The 15,392-nt window shown below is 47.9% G+C and overlaps 1 protein-coding gene across 2 annotated transcripts in view; it reads right to left on the bottom strand.

Moving 5' to 3' along the window:
* Kdm3b (lysine demethylase 3B) overlaps nt 1-12,157 on the bottom strand; it is a 60,120-nt gene extending 47,963 nt beyond the window's left edge. Inside the window, exon 1 of one of the 2 annotated variants that reach the window (XM_013124409.3) lies at nt 11,929-12,157. In XM_013124409.3, coding sequence (XP_012979863.1) covers nt 11,929-12,123 — 195 coding nt within the window. In that variant the 5' untranslated portion in view covers nt 12,124-12,157. Of the gene's footprint in view, nt 1-11,277; nt 11,649-11,928 lie in introns of those variants that run through there. The other variant, XM_040758089.1, reaches the window with a different exon arrangement.
* Nucleotides 12,158-15,392: the final 3,235 nt, after the last annotated feature.

Raw genomic sequence — 15,392 nt, 5'->3', positions numbered from 1 at the left:
TCGGTGAGTTCGAGGCCAGCCTGGTCTACAGAGCGAGTTCCAGGACAGCCAGGGCTGTTACACAGAGAAACCCTGTCTCGAGGGGGAATAAAAAATAAAACTGTGGTAGTGGTCTTATTCTCGCCGCTGGGCTTAACATTTTCTGGAGAGTTAAGTGGTAGAGACCAGACTTGGATCCTCTGCCAGGTTAGGGATGCTTTCAACTGCTGAGCCATCTCTTTAACACATTTTTGGCTTTTACTTTTCCATTTGTTTGTTTATTCAGAGTGCTGGGATTAATGGTGTGCACCACCACTGCCCAGCTCCAGTGAAACTCTTAAAAGAAATCATTTAATTGGGGGCTTGCTTACAGTTTTGGAGAGCTAGTCCCTTATCAAGGCAGGAAGCAGACAGGCATGCGGCTGGAACAGTGGCTAAGAGCTTTACTTCCTAATCTGCAGCTCCCATCTATACAATGTATCAATTCTGGTTTTAGTTTTTTGAGGTAGGATATCTGCGTAGCCCTGGCTTGATCAACATCAGGGACACGCCCACCATCCGCAGTGCATCTGCCCCCAAGTGATGGGATTAAAGGTGTGCACTGCCACTAGCCAGTGCATTTGGGTTGGGGGGCATTATTTTTAAAAATACATTCTTTTGTGTGTATCTTGCCTGCGTATGTCTGTATGCCACACGTGTATCCGGTACCCACAGAGGCCTTAAGAGGCCATCAGATCTTCTGGGACTGAAGTCACCGATGGCCGAGCAACCATATGACTGCTTGGAATTGAACCTTGGTCCTCTGGGGAGTGGCTAGTACTCTTAACCACTGCGCCATCTCTCTAGAAACCCCCATCTCCTTTTTTTTTTTTATTGGAAGCTTTGTCTTTTTTTAAAAGATTTATTTTTACTTTTAAAAAAGTAGGTGTGGCTAGGCAGTGGTGGCCCATGCTTTTAATCCTAGACAGAGTTCAAGGCCAGTCAGGGCTGGGCTGTTGCTCAGAGAATCTCGTCTAGAAAACAAAAACAAAATGACAAAAATGACAAAAACAGTGTAGAGATGTGTGTGGGTCGGGGGTTGTGTACCAGGCAAGGGGTGCGTCACAGGTGCCAGAAGCCAGAAATGTTAGAATCCCCTGGAGCTGGAGTTATAGTCAGCTGTGAGCTAGCCACCGTGGGTGCTGAGAACTGGACCAGATCCTCTGCAAGAGCAGTGTGCTCAGCACTGAATCATCCCTCTCTCCAGTCTCTCTTGCTTTTTGGTATTTTTGTCCTTTAAGAAAAACAAAATTCTGGGACTAGAGCCATGGCTCAGAAGTTGAGAGTTCTGACTGCTCTTCCAGAGATCCTGAGTTCAATTTTCAGCAACCACATGAAGGCTCACAACCATCCATAATGAGACCTGGTGCCCTCTGCTGGCCTGCAGGGATACATTCTGGCAGAAACCATACACATAATAAATCTTTTAAAATGTTTCTTTAATCTAACACCCTCACTCAGACAAACATGCAAGTAAAAGACAAATGCACATAAAATAAGAAATGGGACTCCTGTGTAATAACGTGCCCATGAGTACAGATCCCAGGAGCTGCAGTAACACAGGGTTGCGAGCTGCCTGGTGTGCTGCGGGAACTGAACTTCGGTCCTCTACGAGAGCAGGACAGGTTCTTGCCCAGGTTCCAGCCCCTTCTTAGTTTTTTCGAGACAGAGTTTCTCTGTGTAGCCCTGGCTGTCCCAGAACTTGCACTGTAGTTTCATTTAGATCTGTTCACCTCTGCCTCCTGAGTGCTGAGATCAAAGGTGTACACCACCATACCTAGAGCAGCCTCCCATGTTTCTCATGTGCATCTGGACATCTTTACGGAGTTACTCATTCTCTCTGGCCGCTCTGAAACCCACTACACCTCCGGCATGTCACTTTGCATCTTGTTTCCAGACACTACCAACCTGAGGCGGGCTTCGAACATTATCCTCGTCTCCACCTGCACAGCGCTGGCACTACAGGCAGACATGTCAGCACAGCGCTGGCACTACAGGCAGACATGTCAGCGTACTCAGCTTTCTTTCTGCTCATGTCTTACTCTTTTTACACTGTCTTTATCTTCTTTGCATTAGTTTTCTTTTGATGGATGGATTATCCTATTTATTCATTCTTTTTCTTTTTACTATCCAGCTAAGAACAGTCCCAGACGATTCTAAATTTATGTTGCTTGTTCATAGAACTTAAAAGAACCATCGTTCTTCTAGTTAAAGTTAGCAGGGAATCATTTTGGAAAGACGATGCCACTTGGCAAAACTGTTTAAACAGAAAATCGAAGCGAAATTACAAAGTATCTTACAATTAGATGACTAAAATACAACTATACTACTATGGAATAAACAGTGTATCTACTTGACTAATGAGAAAAAACTTCCAGGTCATGGGGTAAGAGCAAGCTGCAGACTGTATGACTGGGACACAAGGGATTCCCATTTGGTTTGTTTTCAGGTTAAGTTTGTTCTCTGATATTTCACAAGCATATGTTGTTGCTCTCACTGCCACACTCCTCCCTAGCATTTGACTTCTGTTTTGTGACCCATTTATTTTAATCAGGGACAGCTATGTGACCACTCGTTTGGAGCTATCCAGGGGGCCCGGTTGGGGTCACCAGTGGGCATACAATTGAAAGCAATGACTGTGCTCCCCGATCCTCTCAGCAGCCAACGGTGAGTATGGCCCTAAGCCCCTCCCTCCTCCACCCACAGGGCCTGTTGATTGGCCCATTTTGGTGCAGTGGGTTCGGCACCTGGGCGACCACGTGGACTTTCACAACCTGTCTTCCATCTTCAGACTCTCAGTCTTGCTGTCCCCTCTCCCCCTACACTCTCTGAGCCTCAGAGGGGACAGTGTACACGTCTTGATTAGGGTGCACACTCATCCATCATTTATTCTCAGTGCCTTGTGCAGCCTGAGTCTGCATTGAAGAGAGGTCCCCTGATCAAGGCGGAGAGGAGCATACGACATCTGATTTGTATCAGAGCCTTTTCCCTTCAATGAATGCATCACTTATTATTTAGGTAATTAATTTTAAAGGAAAATTTTTGATTAGGCTTTAAAAATAAACTATAGAGTAAAGAAACTGTAAGGCCATTTACAAAGAAGTAAGTTGAAAAATGGGAAGATTTGAATGCAAAGTGTATTGGAGAAATTAGAGATAAGAATGGCAGAGAGTAAAGGAAATAAAGATTAATTACTAAGATTCTTGATTTCTTTTCTACCCCCCCCCTTTTTGATTTTTTGAGACAGGATTTCTCTATGTAGCCCTAGCTTGTCTTGGACCTCATGCTACAGACCAGGCTGACCTCAAACTCACAGAGCTGTGCCTGCCTCTGCCTCCTGAGTGCTGGGATTAAAGGTGAGCACCACCACAGCCCGGCTAAGATTCTTTATTTCTAATCTCTCTTCCTATTTCTAAATGAGAACTATGTGCAGTTTAACAAATCTTAGGATACATGGACAGCTCGAGTGAGTGATGAAGGGTGACTGCATGCTGCTGTGCTCAGGTAAATAATTTTCTCTTTACAGTTTATTTGCATTTCCAAAAGATATCTTTCCACACCAGTCTAATACTGAGTATATTAAATGTAAGTAGTTGGGTGTAAGTGATAATCTGAATAAAATGCAAATATGCGCAGCATTTTGAGGAGCTGTGGGATCAATGTGAGGTAGGGACTTGCAGCCGACACCCCGGCTCTGCTTTAACCTTCCTCGGCTGCCTGTAAGTAGGAACAAGGGCCCCAGAGGCCGGCCTGGAGGGCCACCACTCCTTTCCTCAGCAAGCCTGCATCCCCTACTGCCACGGTATAAACTGCTACAACCTCTAAGGAGTGTCCTGTGGCAACGTATGCCTGTGAGCCCTCTAGGCCTATAAAGCAGCATTGGGAGTTCCAGGCCGGCTTAGGCTGAGACCCTGCCTCAAACAAGACAGGAAAACAGAAACGAATGTAAATAATCTGGTGATACCATTCCCTAAATACAGAAGTCTACTTAAAATTTCTCATTACTAAGGTAGGCATGGTGGTGCATATCTATAATCTCAGCATTCAGGAGGCTGGGGCAGGAAGACAGAAAGCTCCCACAACCACAACCTGTAGCTACAGATAACCGAGCACAAGCAAAATAAACAAGCAAACTCCTGCAGCCTCTACCTGCCTGTGGTAGGACTCCAGGTGTGTGCCACACCTCTGCAGATGGAGCCAGGGCACCACGCACCCTCCCACTCTGCCAATTCAGCAAGAGCCCTAGCCCCAGAGAGTTGTGTTGGAGCTGAGGACATCATATATACACTAAATTCACTATGTAGCAAACTCTGAACTGAATCTGAACCAGTCCTTTTGCCTCAGCCATGAGGAACACACCACAACACCCAGTTTATCTTTTTTTTTTTTTTTCATTTTTGAGACAAGGTCTCAGAGGTGTAGCCTCAGCTAGCCTCAAAATTTATAGATACCGCCGGGTGGTGTTGGCACACACCTTTAATCCCAGCACTCGGGAGGCAGAGGCAGGCGGATCTCTGTGAGTTCAAGACCAGCCTGGTCTACAGAGCGAGTTCCAGGACAGCCTCCAGAGCCACAGAGAAACCCTGTCGCGAAAAAACCCAAATAAATAAATAAATAAATAAATAAATAAATAAATAAGAGATACCTATGTTATCTTTCTGAAATAACATCATATGCCTAGGTTAATCAAAACAAAGCATTTGCCAGGTAGTGGTATACTGGGCTTTAATTACAGAATTTGGGAGGCAGAGTCAGGCAGATCTGAGTTTAAGGCCAGCCTGGTCTACAGAATAAGTTCTAAGACAGTCAAGGCTTCACAGAGAAACCTTGTCTTGGAAACCAAACCAAACCAAACCAAACTAAATCAAATCAAAACAAACAAAAAACCAAAGCTGAGCATGGTAGTGCCTGCCTTTGGGAGGCAGAGGTAGGCAGCATCTGTGACTTCTAGACTACGCTGATCTACATAGAATTTCAGCCAGTCAAGGCTACATATCGAGACCTCCTCTCAAAGATAAGTAAACAAACAAACAAACAAACAAGAAGAAAAGAAGGGGGAGAAAGAAGAAGGGAGGGAGGAAGGGAGCGAGGGAGGCAGAGACAGACAGACAGACAAAAGTGAAGCCAAACTGGGCAGCCCTGTGATTCCAACAATCAGGAAGCTAAAGTGGGTGGGTTATTCAGGGCTCACCTGGGCTATCTTAAAAACGGTGTGGGAATAAAGCAATGGAAGACAGGAAGCTCTAGTAAAGTAGAGGACCACACAGCGAGGCTGCTTGCTACGAACATCTCTGGGCCACACCCAGTGCTCCTTGTCTAATTCTTCAAGGCAAAAATCCTCGAGCAGATGAGAGGATTTTCATCTCTATAGGTATATCCTCCACTGCAAATTAATAACCTTTCATATGGATTTTCAAATCAGTCTCTAGAGAATTTGGTTAGTGAGTCAGTCCCCCAGAGCCCCATTACTTAGGAAGTCACTAAAAATATGGAGCTTACCCTCTTGTAAAACTAAGAGTCACTACTAAACAATCAGGGAGGTTTTACCCATCTGGAGAATAAGAATATAACACTTTAGTGGTGGGCATGATGGGGTTTTGGAGGGCTTAAAAATCACCAACCTATCAAAGGTTGTGGAAAACTGACGAGTGACAGGTGTTAAGTGTCCCTCAGGCCTTAAGGCAGGAAAACCTACAGGCACACACCCACCACAGCTGTTGTCAAAAACACCAACAGAAAATGTTTTCTAACTCTTATTCTGGGTCTGTTTGGAAAGGAGAGACTAAATCAACCAGAACAAGCTAGCAGAACACACCAGTGCCCTGGCAGATGAGGGTTAGTGATTCGAACCCCTGGTAATCAAACGGGCAATTAAAAGTGGTGGCACACATACACCACAGGCCAAGCCAGCCTGGTTACAAAGTCCCAGACCAGCCAAGGACACACAGCACTGCTCTGCTTTAAATACAAAATCAAAACCTAGCCACGAACGATGATTGGGGGGGGGGGGCAAGAGAGGCAGAGGCAGATCAGCTCCAGGCAAGCCAAGACTACATAGTGAGACCCGGTCTCAAAAAACAAACCAAAACTATAACAGCAAAACCCCAAACCCAAACCCAGCCAATGCAAAATAAGGAAAGCTCCGACTATGTAGGGAATGAAGGTAAAATAACTGTTCAACAGAGTGGTGTGGGTGGGCATGCTATACAACTTTTAAACAATGGGCCTCAAAGACAGGCAGCAGAGCACACCTGATATCTCAGTACTTGTGAAGCTAAAGCAAGGGGTTCTCAAATTCCAGGCTATCCTGGGTTACACGGCAACATCCTTATTAATTAGTTTTATTTTATTTTTGCTGGCCCACAATACACTATATAGCTCAGACTGGCCTTGAATTCTCCCTCTTCAGGTCTCTGCTAGGATTAAAGCCATTCACCCACTAACCCAGACAAAATAAATGTTTTTTTTTTTAAGTGAACAGAAGCCAAGCGTGGTGCTGCTTTCTTCTAAGCCCAGGACTTAGAGGCAGGTGGGTCTCTGTGGAGTCTAGGCCAGCTTGGTATACATATCAAGTTCCTGGTCTACATACTGAGTTGCATATTGAGACCCTGTCTCCTCCCTCCCAAAAAAGTAGAAGCCAGGCGGTGGTGGTGCATGGCTTTAACCCCAGAACTCTGGAGACAGAGTCAAGTGGATGGCTCTCTTTGAGTTCAAGGCCAGTCTGGTCTTCAAAGCAAGTTCCAGGACAGCCAGGATTTTCAGAAAAACACTGTCTCAAAACAAAAACAAAAAAAAAAAAAAAAAAAAAAAAAAGTGAGAGCCTGTCCCAGAACTTGGGAGATAGAGGCGGAAAGAACAAGAGCTCAAGGCCAGCCTGGATTACAATAAAACACTGTCCCCAAATAAAGGAGGCTAGAGAGGTCTCAAGAGTTAAGAGTTCTGCTCTTACAGAAGGCCTAACTTAGGTTCTGGCACCCACACAGAGTGGCTAAACAATACCTCTAACTCTAGTCCCAGGGAATCTGATGCCCTCTTCTGGCACTCTCCTGGTACCCATGCCCACTTGTTCTGAATACCCCACAACTGAAATCTTTAATATAAACGGATGGGGGTTTAGGTTGGTTGGTACTACACTTTTGTTCAAGCTCCAAGCCCTTAAAACCAGGTCTAGAGTTCTAGAACTCTGAGTTAAGGTTGTTTGTCTGCTGGGCGGTTTTGCTTTTGTTTTGAGATGGGGTATTACTCTGGGGCCCAGGGTGGCCTTAAACTCATGCTGATCCCCCTGCTTCAACCTCCCAAACACTGGGGTTATAGACATGAGCCTGCTCATCCTGTTAACATTTTTCCCGTATAGGAAAACAACTCATGGACTAATTCAAAAGAAAAACACCCAGGTGGCAATGGTACATGCCTTTAATCCTGGCACTCGGGAGGCAAAGGCAGGTAGATCTCTGAATTTAAGATCAGCCTGATCTACAAAATGAGTTCCAGGACAGCCAAGGCTACCCAGAGAAACCAAAAACAAACAAGAAAAGAGTATATGGTTACAATAAGCTAGAGAGGCACTACGAGTTCATAACTAGCTGGACAGTGGTGATGCAGCTGGGACCAGAGGCAGTCCGAGCGCTGAGAGTTCGAGAACAGTCTGGTCTACAGAGCCAGTTCCAGGTCAGCCAGAGCTCAACACAGAGAAACCCTGTCTTGAAAAAAAGAGATAATAAACTCAGAATAAGCCGGGTGTTGGTGGTACACACCTTTAATCCCAGCACTCGGGAAGCAGAGGCAGGCGGATGGATCGCTGTGAGTCTGAGACCAGCCTGGTCTACAGAGCGAGTTCCAGGACAGCCTCCATAGAGAACCCATCTTGAAAAAACCAAACCAAAACAACAACTCATTTCTCAAGTGACCAAAGGATGCATGAGTGTGAAGGAAGAGGAGGAAACATCTAGAAAGAGACCAGAGTCATGGATGTCAGAGACTGTTCCTCACCCCCTAGACCAGCAGTCATGGAGTGTCAGAGACTGTTCCTCACCCCCTAGACCAGCAGTCATGGAGTGTCAGAGACCATTTCTCCTCACCCCCTACACTGGCAGCAGTAAAATATTGATGACATCATTTCACAATGGAGATGAAGGAAAACAAGAACTATACCATTGTTTGTGAGAGTATGAGACAGTCTAATATGTGTAAAACATAACCATGTATTACTTAACGAAATAAAAGTATACATACTCAACAACTCACTCTTGAACGCCTAAAATACACCAATGAAACCTGGGTCACAAAACACAATTGTACTAAGTATATTTAGTACCCCTCAAAAAAAGTTTAAATAAAGTGGATGTTTGCCAAGAGGAAAAAATAAACTACTAAGTCACGGCACACTCATTTTATAGAATACAAAGGGATTATAAAGTGGTGCTCAGTGGTACAGTACCTACCCAGCACATGTAAGGCCCCTGGGAGAACTGAGAAGAATTGGGAGGTGTTTACAACAGAGATAGCTATTGATGTGCACAGTATACATAATGTTCAGATAAAATAACAAAGTAGGGATGGAGATGTTTCACAGGTTAGGACCACTGGCTGCTCTTACAGAGGACCCACAGCTGCCCGTACGTAACTCCAGAGGACCAAACACCTTCTTCCGACCCTCAGGCACCGGGCATGCACATGGTGCACACACACAGGCAAAGACACTCATGCACAGAAAATGAGTTGTTTTTAAGAGTCAGTAAGTAGCAGATACCGTGTGGTAAGACAGCATTTGCTTATTTAAAAAAAAAAAGTCCTTTGTAGAGAAGAATTTTACAGGTGTGCGCCTACCACCAGGCCCAGCTTCTGCAATCCGGGAATTGAACCCGGGGCCTCGAGCTTGCTGGGCAAACACTACTGAGTATGCTCTAACCCTACCCCTCTTTTCTTATTTTTCCTTGCTAAGTTGGAGCTAGCAGGGTCAAGTTTTGTTTGACATTTTTTATAACCAAAAAGGGAACCCATGGTATTTTTGTCTGTGTAGCTACGTATGTAATGGTCTCAAAGACTCTGGAACTTACATGAACCAATCATAATTTAGGAGCTTGAAGTGTACAACTAATTAAGAAATAAGAGAAATGCAAAAGCCAGTAATCTCGCAACATATTTAAAAAATAAATAAAAAAAACACACAAAGGACCTATTTTAGACAACAAAGCCACTATTCCAGTAGAAGCAGAGGGGAGAAATTGGGTTTGTATCTGACACAAACAAACAAAAAACAGTAGTTGCTTGTCAAAGAGAAGTTTGATGGTGAAGCCACCTACTCATAAGACCATCATCAACAAATTCCCCAAGGAACAGAATACTGGTTTTCATTTTTTTCTCCACATCATCCCCTAAGGCAGCATATGGCGTTGGTAATAAAATAAAAACTCATTAAATGTATCACCAGTGTACTCACATATTTCTGGGTCAAAAAGTATTTAGAAAGAAAGTATTAATGGAGCCTAAACCTGAGAAATGTGTTTTCAATCACTTGAGAAACTCATTCATCCAACCCTTAATTACTCATCCTTAACAGGGGGCGCCCTGCTATGCATTACTCAAAACCAAGCACGCCTGAAAACCTCTTAAAACATAACTGAAAGAAAATCTGCCCAATCACGGGCCAGTTGCTGGCAAACTCCACCCTTGAGTACAGGAAGAACACTTTTGATTGGAGGACAGTTGTGTTTACTACAGTGTGTGGTACAAATTGGAAAGGTCCACATGCCTAGAGTCCAAAGACATTCTCGTCAATGAGAAAGGAAAACAAAACGGCAAATTCGGGTTCCTCACTACTCATCGTCTTTAACAGAACCTCAATGTAACAGCAATTCTAGAGCAGTTCTGCAAGAAGGTTAAAACAAACAAAAAAAACCCTAAATGGCCCAGAGTTTTCTTGTGACTTTTTTTGAATATATGTTCCTGGATAAAAATACAAAACAAGCACAAATATATTCACCAAACCCAAAGTTATCTTTGCTTCTATATTCACGTTGCTTCATGCAAGACCTCGACACTGTTATAAGAACACCTTGCTTTTTTAGAAGAATCACCGCAAGTTATTAGTTGGTTGGAAAATCCACGTCCACTGGTCAAGTGGTAAAATTAAGTATTCAGCCCTAGTAGGTGTCCAGCATTCAGTGTACTTCAAAACCCTCGGCCCTCCCGGAGGCCAACAGACAACAGCGCGAATGGGTAGCCATTTCAGGTGCAGAGCTCATTAGGCCAATTCATTCGATGGAGGAAACGTGGGGGGGAGGGGAAGAGGACTACTCAAAGAACTGGGGAAGTAGAATCCCGATCTAAAAACCAGTAACAACAATGCCTCGGGTCAGAGTATGCGCACGTAGGTGGATCTCAAGGAGGTTTTGCCTGGGGCGGGGGAGGGAACTGGTGACTCCGAGCGAGAAACCTCCCCGACCCGACCCAGACCCACCTTCCTAGGAAGGACAGAGGAATTTCGGGTCAAATTCCCATCTTAGCCACCACCCCGACCCCTGATTGTCCTGGCGTCCTTTTTACAAGTCCACCCCACCCACTACAGCTTCCTAAATATGCTAACAAGCCTTCTCCGTGCATCCCAGAGAGCGGTCAGAGCTAGGGAACTGAAGCTTGAGCCAGGAACAAGCCAAAAACAAACAAACAAACAAAAACCCACACCCGCCCCCACAAAGCTGGAAAGACAGACAGACAGACAGACAGACAGACTGGCCAGCACTATCACTAGGATGCAAACCCAGCAGCAGACGGCCACACCAATCCCAAGCCTCCTACGATGCGTTCCCGTTTAGGGACTAAGACGTCCGCGGCGTCAAGTTCACCCAGAGCACTCACTTTCTGTTCGCCGGCCGACAGACCGTCCCGAAACGGCCCTCCCGCCCTTTCTCCCAGCTTCGTCTCAGCAGCGAGAGGAGCAGTGGGGGGAGCCGCCGCCAGAATGAGGAACTGCGGAGGCTCGACCCAACTCACGGGTGAGCGCGCTGCCGCCGCATAAGCAAAGATGAAAATAATAAAAAATATATATATAATATAATAAACGAAAGCTCATCACGGTCTCGAACGCTGCTTCGAGCGGAACGACTTCCCACCGGAATTGGCGCCGAGGCCGGCGGCCGAAGCCGCGGACAAAGTTTCAGAGCGCGGCCCCTTCTCGAGGCTCGGGGGTGGGGTGGGAGAGGCAAGAACTTCCCCCACCCCCCCGGGCAGCAGCCGCCCTCCCCGGCCGCCAGCACGGACCTCAAACTTATCCGCGCGCCGTCGTCAGCCAGGAGCGCCCGAAGCAGGGCGCTCGCACTCGGACCCCGGCGCCGTGTTCGCCGGGGGCCGCCAGGCCGAGCCCGGCTCCCGCAGGAGGAAGTGAGCGCCGGGTGAAAACGGAGCAAAGCCCCCGAGCAGCAGCCCCAACCGCAGCCGCCGCGCCTCCCGCAACTGCCCGGGGCTCGGGGAGGACGGGGGCCCGGGGCGAGCCACCCCCACCCCGAGACGGCCTTGGGGCTCCGCGTCCTCCGGCCGAACCTTGCGGGACCCGGGTTCGAGAGCGGGCTCCGAGGGCGTGGGGGTGCGCCGGGCAGGGTCGCCCGGGAGGCGGGGCCTGCCGGCTGCAGGCGGCGGCGGCTGCAGGCAGCGGCGGCTCCTCGCACCTCGGCCGCCCACCCTCCCCCCCCACACCCCGGGAGGAACCGGGGCGCGCACCCCGACGCGGAAGCCACGCCGGGCAGAGCCCGAGTGCCCAGGCGCCGAGGCGCCGGCGGGGGGGGCGCTCCGGAGAGCCGGGGGCGCGGAACTGGGTCACCCCCGCCTCGCCACCCCCGTCACAAAGGCCCCCGGGGAGGCCGCCCACAGGCCCCGCAGCCCCGGCCTCGCGTGCCCGCCTCGGCCGCCACTCACCGCCAGGTCCTGGGGCACCGCCCCGCTCATGGCCCGCACCGTGCCGGCTCGCCAGGCCCGAGTGCGCAGCGCAGGCCCAGGATCTCCGCTCACCGCTGCAGCCGCCGTGGGGGCCGGAGCCGACGCCGAGGCCGCAGGGTCCGAGAACAGAAGCAACAGCCGCTTGCCCACCGGGGAGGCCGCCGCGTCCGCCATCGCCAGGGCCGGCCGGACCCGCGCTCCCGCCCGCCCGCCTCCTCCTCCTCCTCCCGCCGCCTCCGCCGCGCAGCGCCCGATCCACCCGCAAGGCCTCCCTCCGCACCACCCGCGGCCGCCGCTCCCCCCCCACCCCCCCAACAGCCACCACCAACCACCGGCGCCGCGCAGCGCCCCCCGTGGCCGGGAGCGGAGGCACAGCCAGGGCCGCGCACAGCGCCCCCAGCGCTCCGGAGCCAGGCAGCCGCTGTCAGCCCCTCGCAGCGCTCCGCCCCCTACCTCCCCGGGGCCTGCAGTGCCCCCTGCGGCCGGGAGGGGAATTGCACGTTCGGCTATGGGGCGGGGAGGTGGGCGGGTCTTTCATCCTCCCCACCCCACCCCCAGGAGCACCATCCCTGGTCCCAGTCTTACTCCAGGTCAGGTGGTCACGTGTTGAGCGGATGCTTAACTCTCCACAGACTCCACGGAAGACTTTTTTTTTAAGAAAGTGGGGAGATGGGGCAAGGTACCTAGACGATGGATATTTTGCGCTAATCCCAATGACCCCTTGATAGCCTATCCTAAAACGAGTTAGGCTCCCTGTTTTCTGTTAGGAAGCATGTGCCCCACTGACCTAGATTGACCGCTACCTTCTCATTGGCCCGTCAGTGGTGTGATTACAGTTTCCATTGGGTAAAGACGAATGTACCTTTACCATCTTAGTGTTGTGCCTTGAACCCACGGTGCTTCTTTTCCTAATGGGTCAACGTTATGGCTTCTGAACATTTGTTGTAGCCAGGTGGTGGCGGTGGCACTTGTTCTTAACTCCCAACATTCTGCAGGCAGAGGCAGGCAGGTCTCCGAAAGATGGAGGCCAACTTGGTCTATTCATCTAGGGAGATTTAGGCCAGCCAGAGTGATGTAGTGAGAGCCTTTCTTAAATAAAAACAAAAACAAAAAAACACACCAAACAAACAAAAAATCCTTTTAAGTATTTTGCGCATGTGTGTGTGTGTGTCACTGTGGAGGCCACAAGAGGGCGCTAGATTACAAAGCTGTTGTCATGTGGGTGGCCTTCTGCAAGACCAGGGAACAGCAAGTGTTCTTAACCAGAGAGCCATCTCTCTAGCCCCAGTCTGCCAATGTCATTAAACTTAGATGCTACTCAACTTGTAGGAAAATGGGAGAAACGACCTAATTTGGTGGCATTTCATTTACTACGGGTATAATGGGGTTGAAGGCAAAAGTACAGTAGCATGCATTACAACCATTTCAGGAAGGAGATACTCCAGTCCCAGTTAGGAAAGAAAGGTGGAACGGAGGGAGGCTTTGGCTAGACTAGTTCACAGTGTGCAACGTTAGGCCACCTTGTTTCTAACAGTCTCTTGGATGCAGACTAAGTCTATACAAAAGAGACAGGGCCTAGTCGTAAACCATGACTGCGGTTCTAAAAGTGGCTGGCTCTTCCATGGTCTGTCCAGAGCATCTGGGACTGCCTTGCTATCTCCTTTTCCATAACCTTGTCTATACCTCTGACCTACTTTTTCTTTTAAAGCAAATACTGGAATGGGAGATACCAACCACCAATTTTATAAACTATAAAATATCTAGGGAAATCTTTCTAGTACCACCCTGTGGAGCACCATGAAAAAAAAAATTCCTCCCTGTTCCTTCCAACCTTTCTTTGCTGTTTTTTTTGTTTTGTTTTGTTTTTTTAAGGGTCTCATTATGTGTCCCAGTCTGACATGGAGTTTACTATGTTAGACCAGTCTGCCTCTAGGGTAAAGGCATGACCCAACCCGTATTCCTTGTAACTTCTCTCTTCCATAGCAAACCTGAGGCCTGGGTTGAGCCCTTAGAGCTCATGGCTCATAAATTATTCATAGAAGGAAAAAGGGTGAAGCCATACAGGACCTATCTACCTTGCATCTTTTCTATAAAAATTGATGACTGAAGGTTTTTCCTCTCACATGGAGCCTTAATCACCGCCCCAGTAGCTAAGGCTGGGTTTTCACAGCATTAGTGACAACTATATTTAAGCTCAGGGATGGGATGGGCAAAGAAGAAATTCATCCAACAAATAAAGCAGGTACTTTTTCACATGCCAAAAAATCTCCAAAGTGTTGAGGCCACAACACTGAATAAAACAATATCCCCCACCCTTATAGAATTTACACTTCTTTCCTAGAAGAGACTTCAGCAATGAAAGTGATTAACACATTTGACCGCACAGAAAACTAGCATGTGTATCTGAGAGAACATTCATCTAGCATAGGCAAGACCACACACACACACACACCCCACACAAAATAAAATGAAAAACATTTCAAACCAATTATAAAACCTAAAAAAATAAAAATTAAAAATGAGGGACAATTTCAATCCTTCAAACTCTGCCCGTGGCTCAAGCGCATACAAGAGTAGATGTCGGGAGAGGAAAAGCAGTGTCTCCTTATCCACCTCAAAGCCCCGCTGCTCCATTTCCAGGGCTGGTGGCGACTCCCACTCTCTAGAGTATATTTGCATCCAAAGGTTCCTACTCCTGGTAGCCAGGCCAGTCCTGCCTCCTGTACACAAATCTACAGATTTGCAGTAGACAAGCAGATACAAGAGGAGCACCTGGACTCTCCGTACAGCCTGATAAGGAAAGACTGGACTTCATGGGCAGAGGCCCTTGCTTGGCTAAAGTAGCTGTATTTCATCAATACACGTTAGAAAAATGTTAACGTTAAGAAGGATGTTCTAGAAAAGCCAAGAGGAACGGAAGCTTTAAGGAACATGTCCTTTTCTAGGACAAAGGGGCTTTGCTGTTAGGGTCATTGTGCAAACAAGATTGTTTTAAGATGGATACCCAGGTCTTTGGAATCTGAGTTCTAATGACTAAATCTCCATCTCTCCAGATATAGCATGCAAAACTCTTATTTAGGGATTCCTTTCTGTCTTCTACCATCCAAAGCCTATGAGTCAGCCTAGTCAAGTGTCTAACTTACACCAACAAGCATCTCTCAGGGACCCGGAACGCACACCAGTACTTTTAACCAACTGGAAACGAAAGTGTTGGCAGACAACAAATGTGTCAGGAAACCCAAGCTGTAGTGACAGAATCCCAGGCAACAGGGTCTGCTCATAGATGGTCTAGGAATCAGATACAGCCCCTATGGATGGCCTGGCCATGCCTTAAAGGGATTGGGAAATTAGGCAGCCTTCCTACTGTTTCTTCCTCTCACTGTGTGTGTGTGTGTGTGTGTGTGTGTGTGCACTAAGTGAAAAAGACACTATAGTACACAAGG

This window comes from Mesocricetus auratus, unplaced genomic scaffold, assembly GCF_017639785.1.
Source record: "Mesocricetus auratus isolate SY011 unplaced genomic scaffold, BCM_Maur_2.0 Super-Scaffold_100015, whole genome shotgun sequence".
In the NCBI taxonomy this organism is placed as follows: Eukaryota; Metazoa; Chordata; class Mammalia; order Rodentia; family Cricetidae; genus Mesocricetus; species Mesocricetus auratus.
This window is presented reverse-complemented; position numbering and strand designations above follow the sequence as displayed.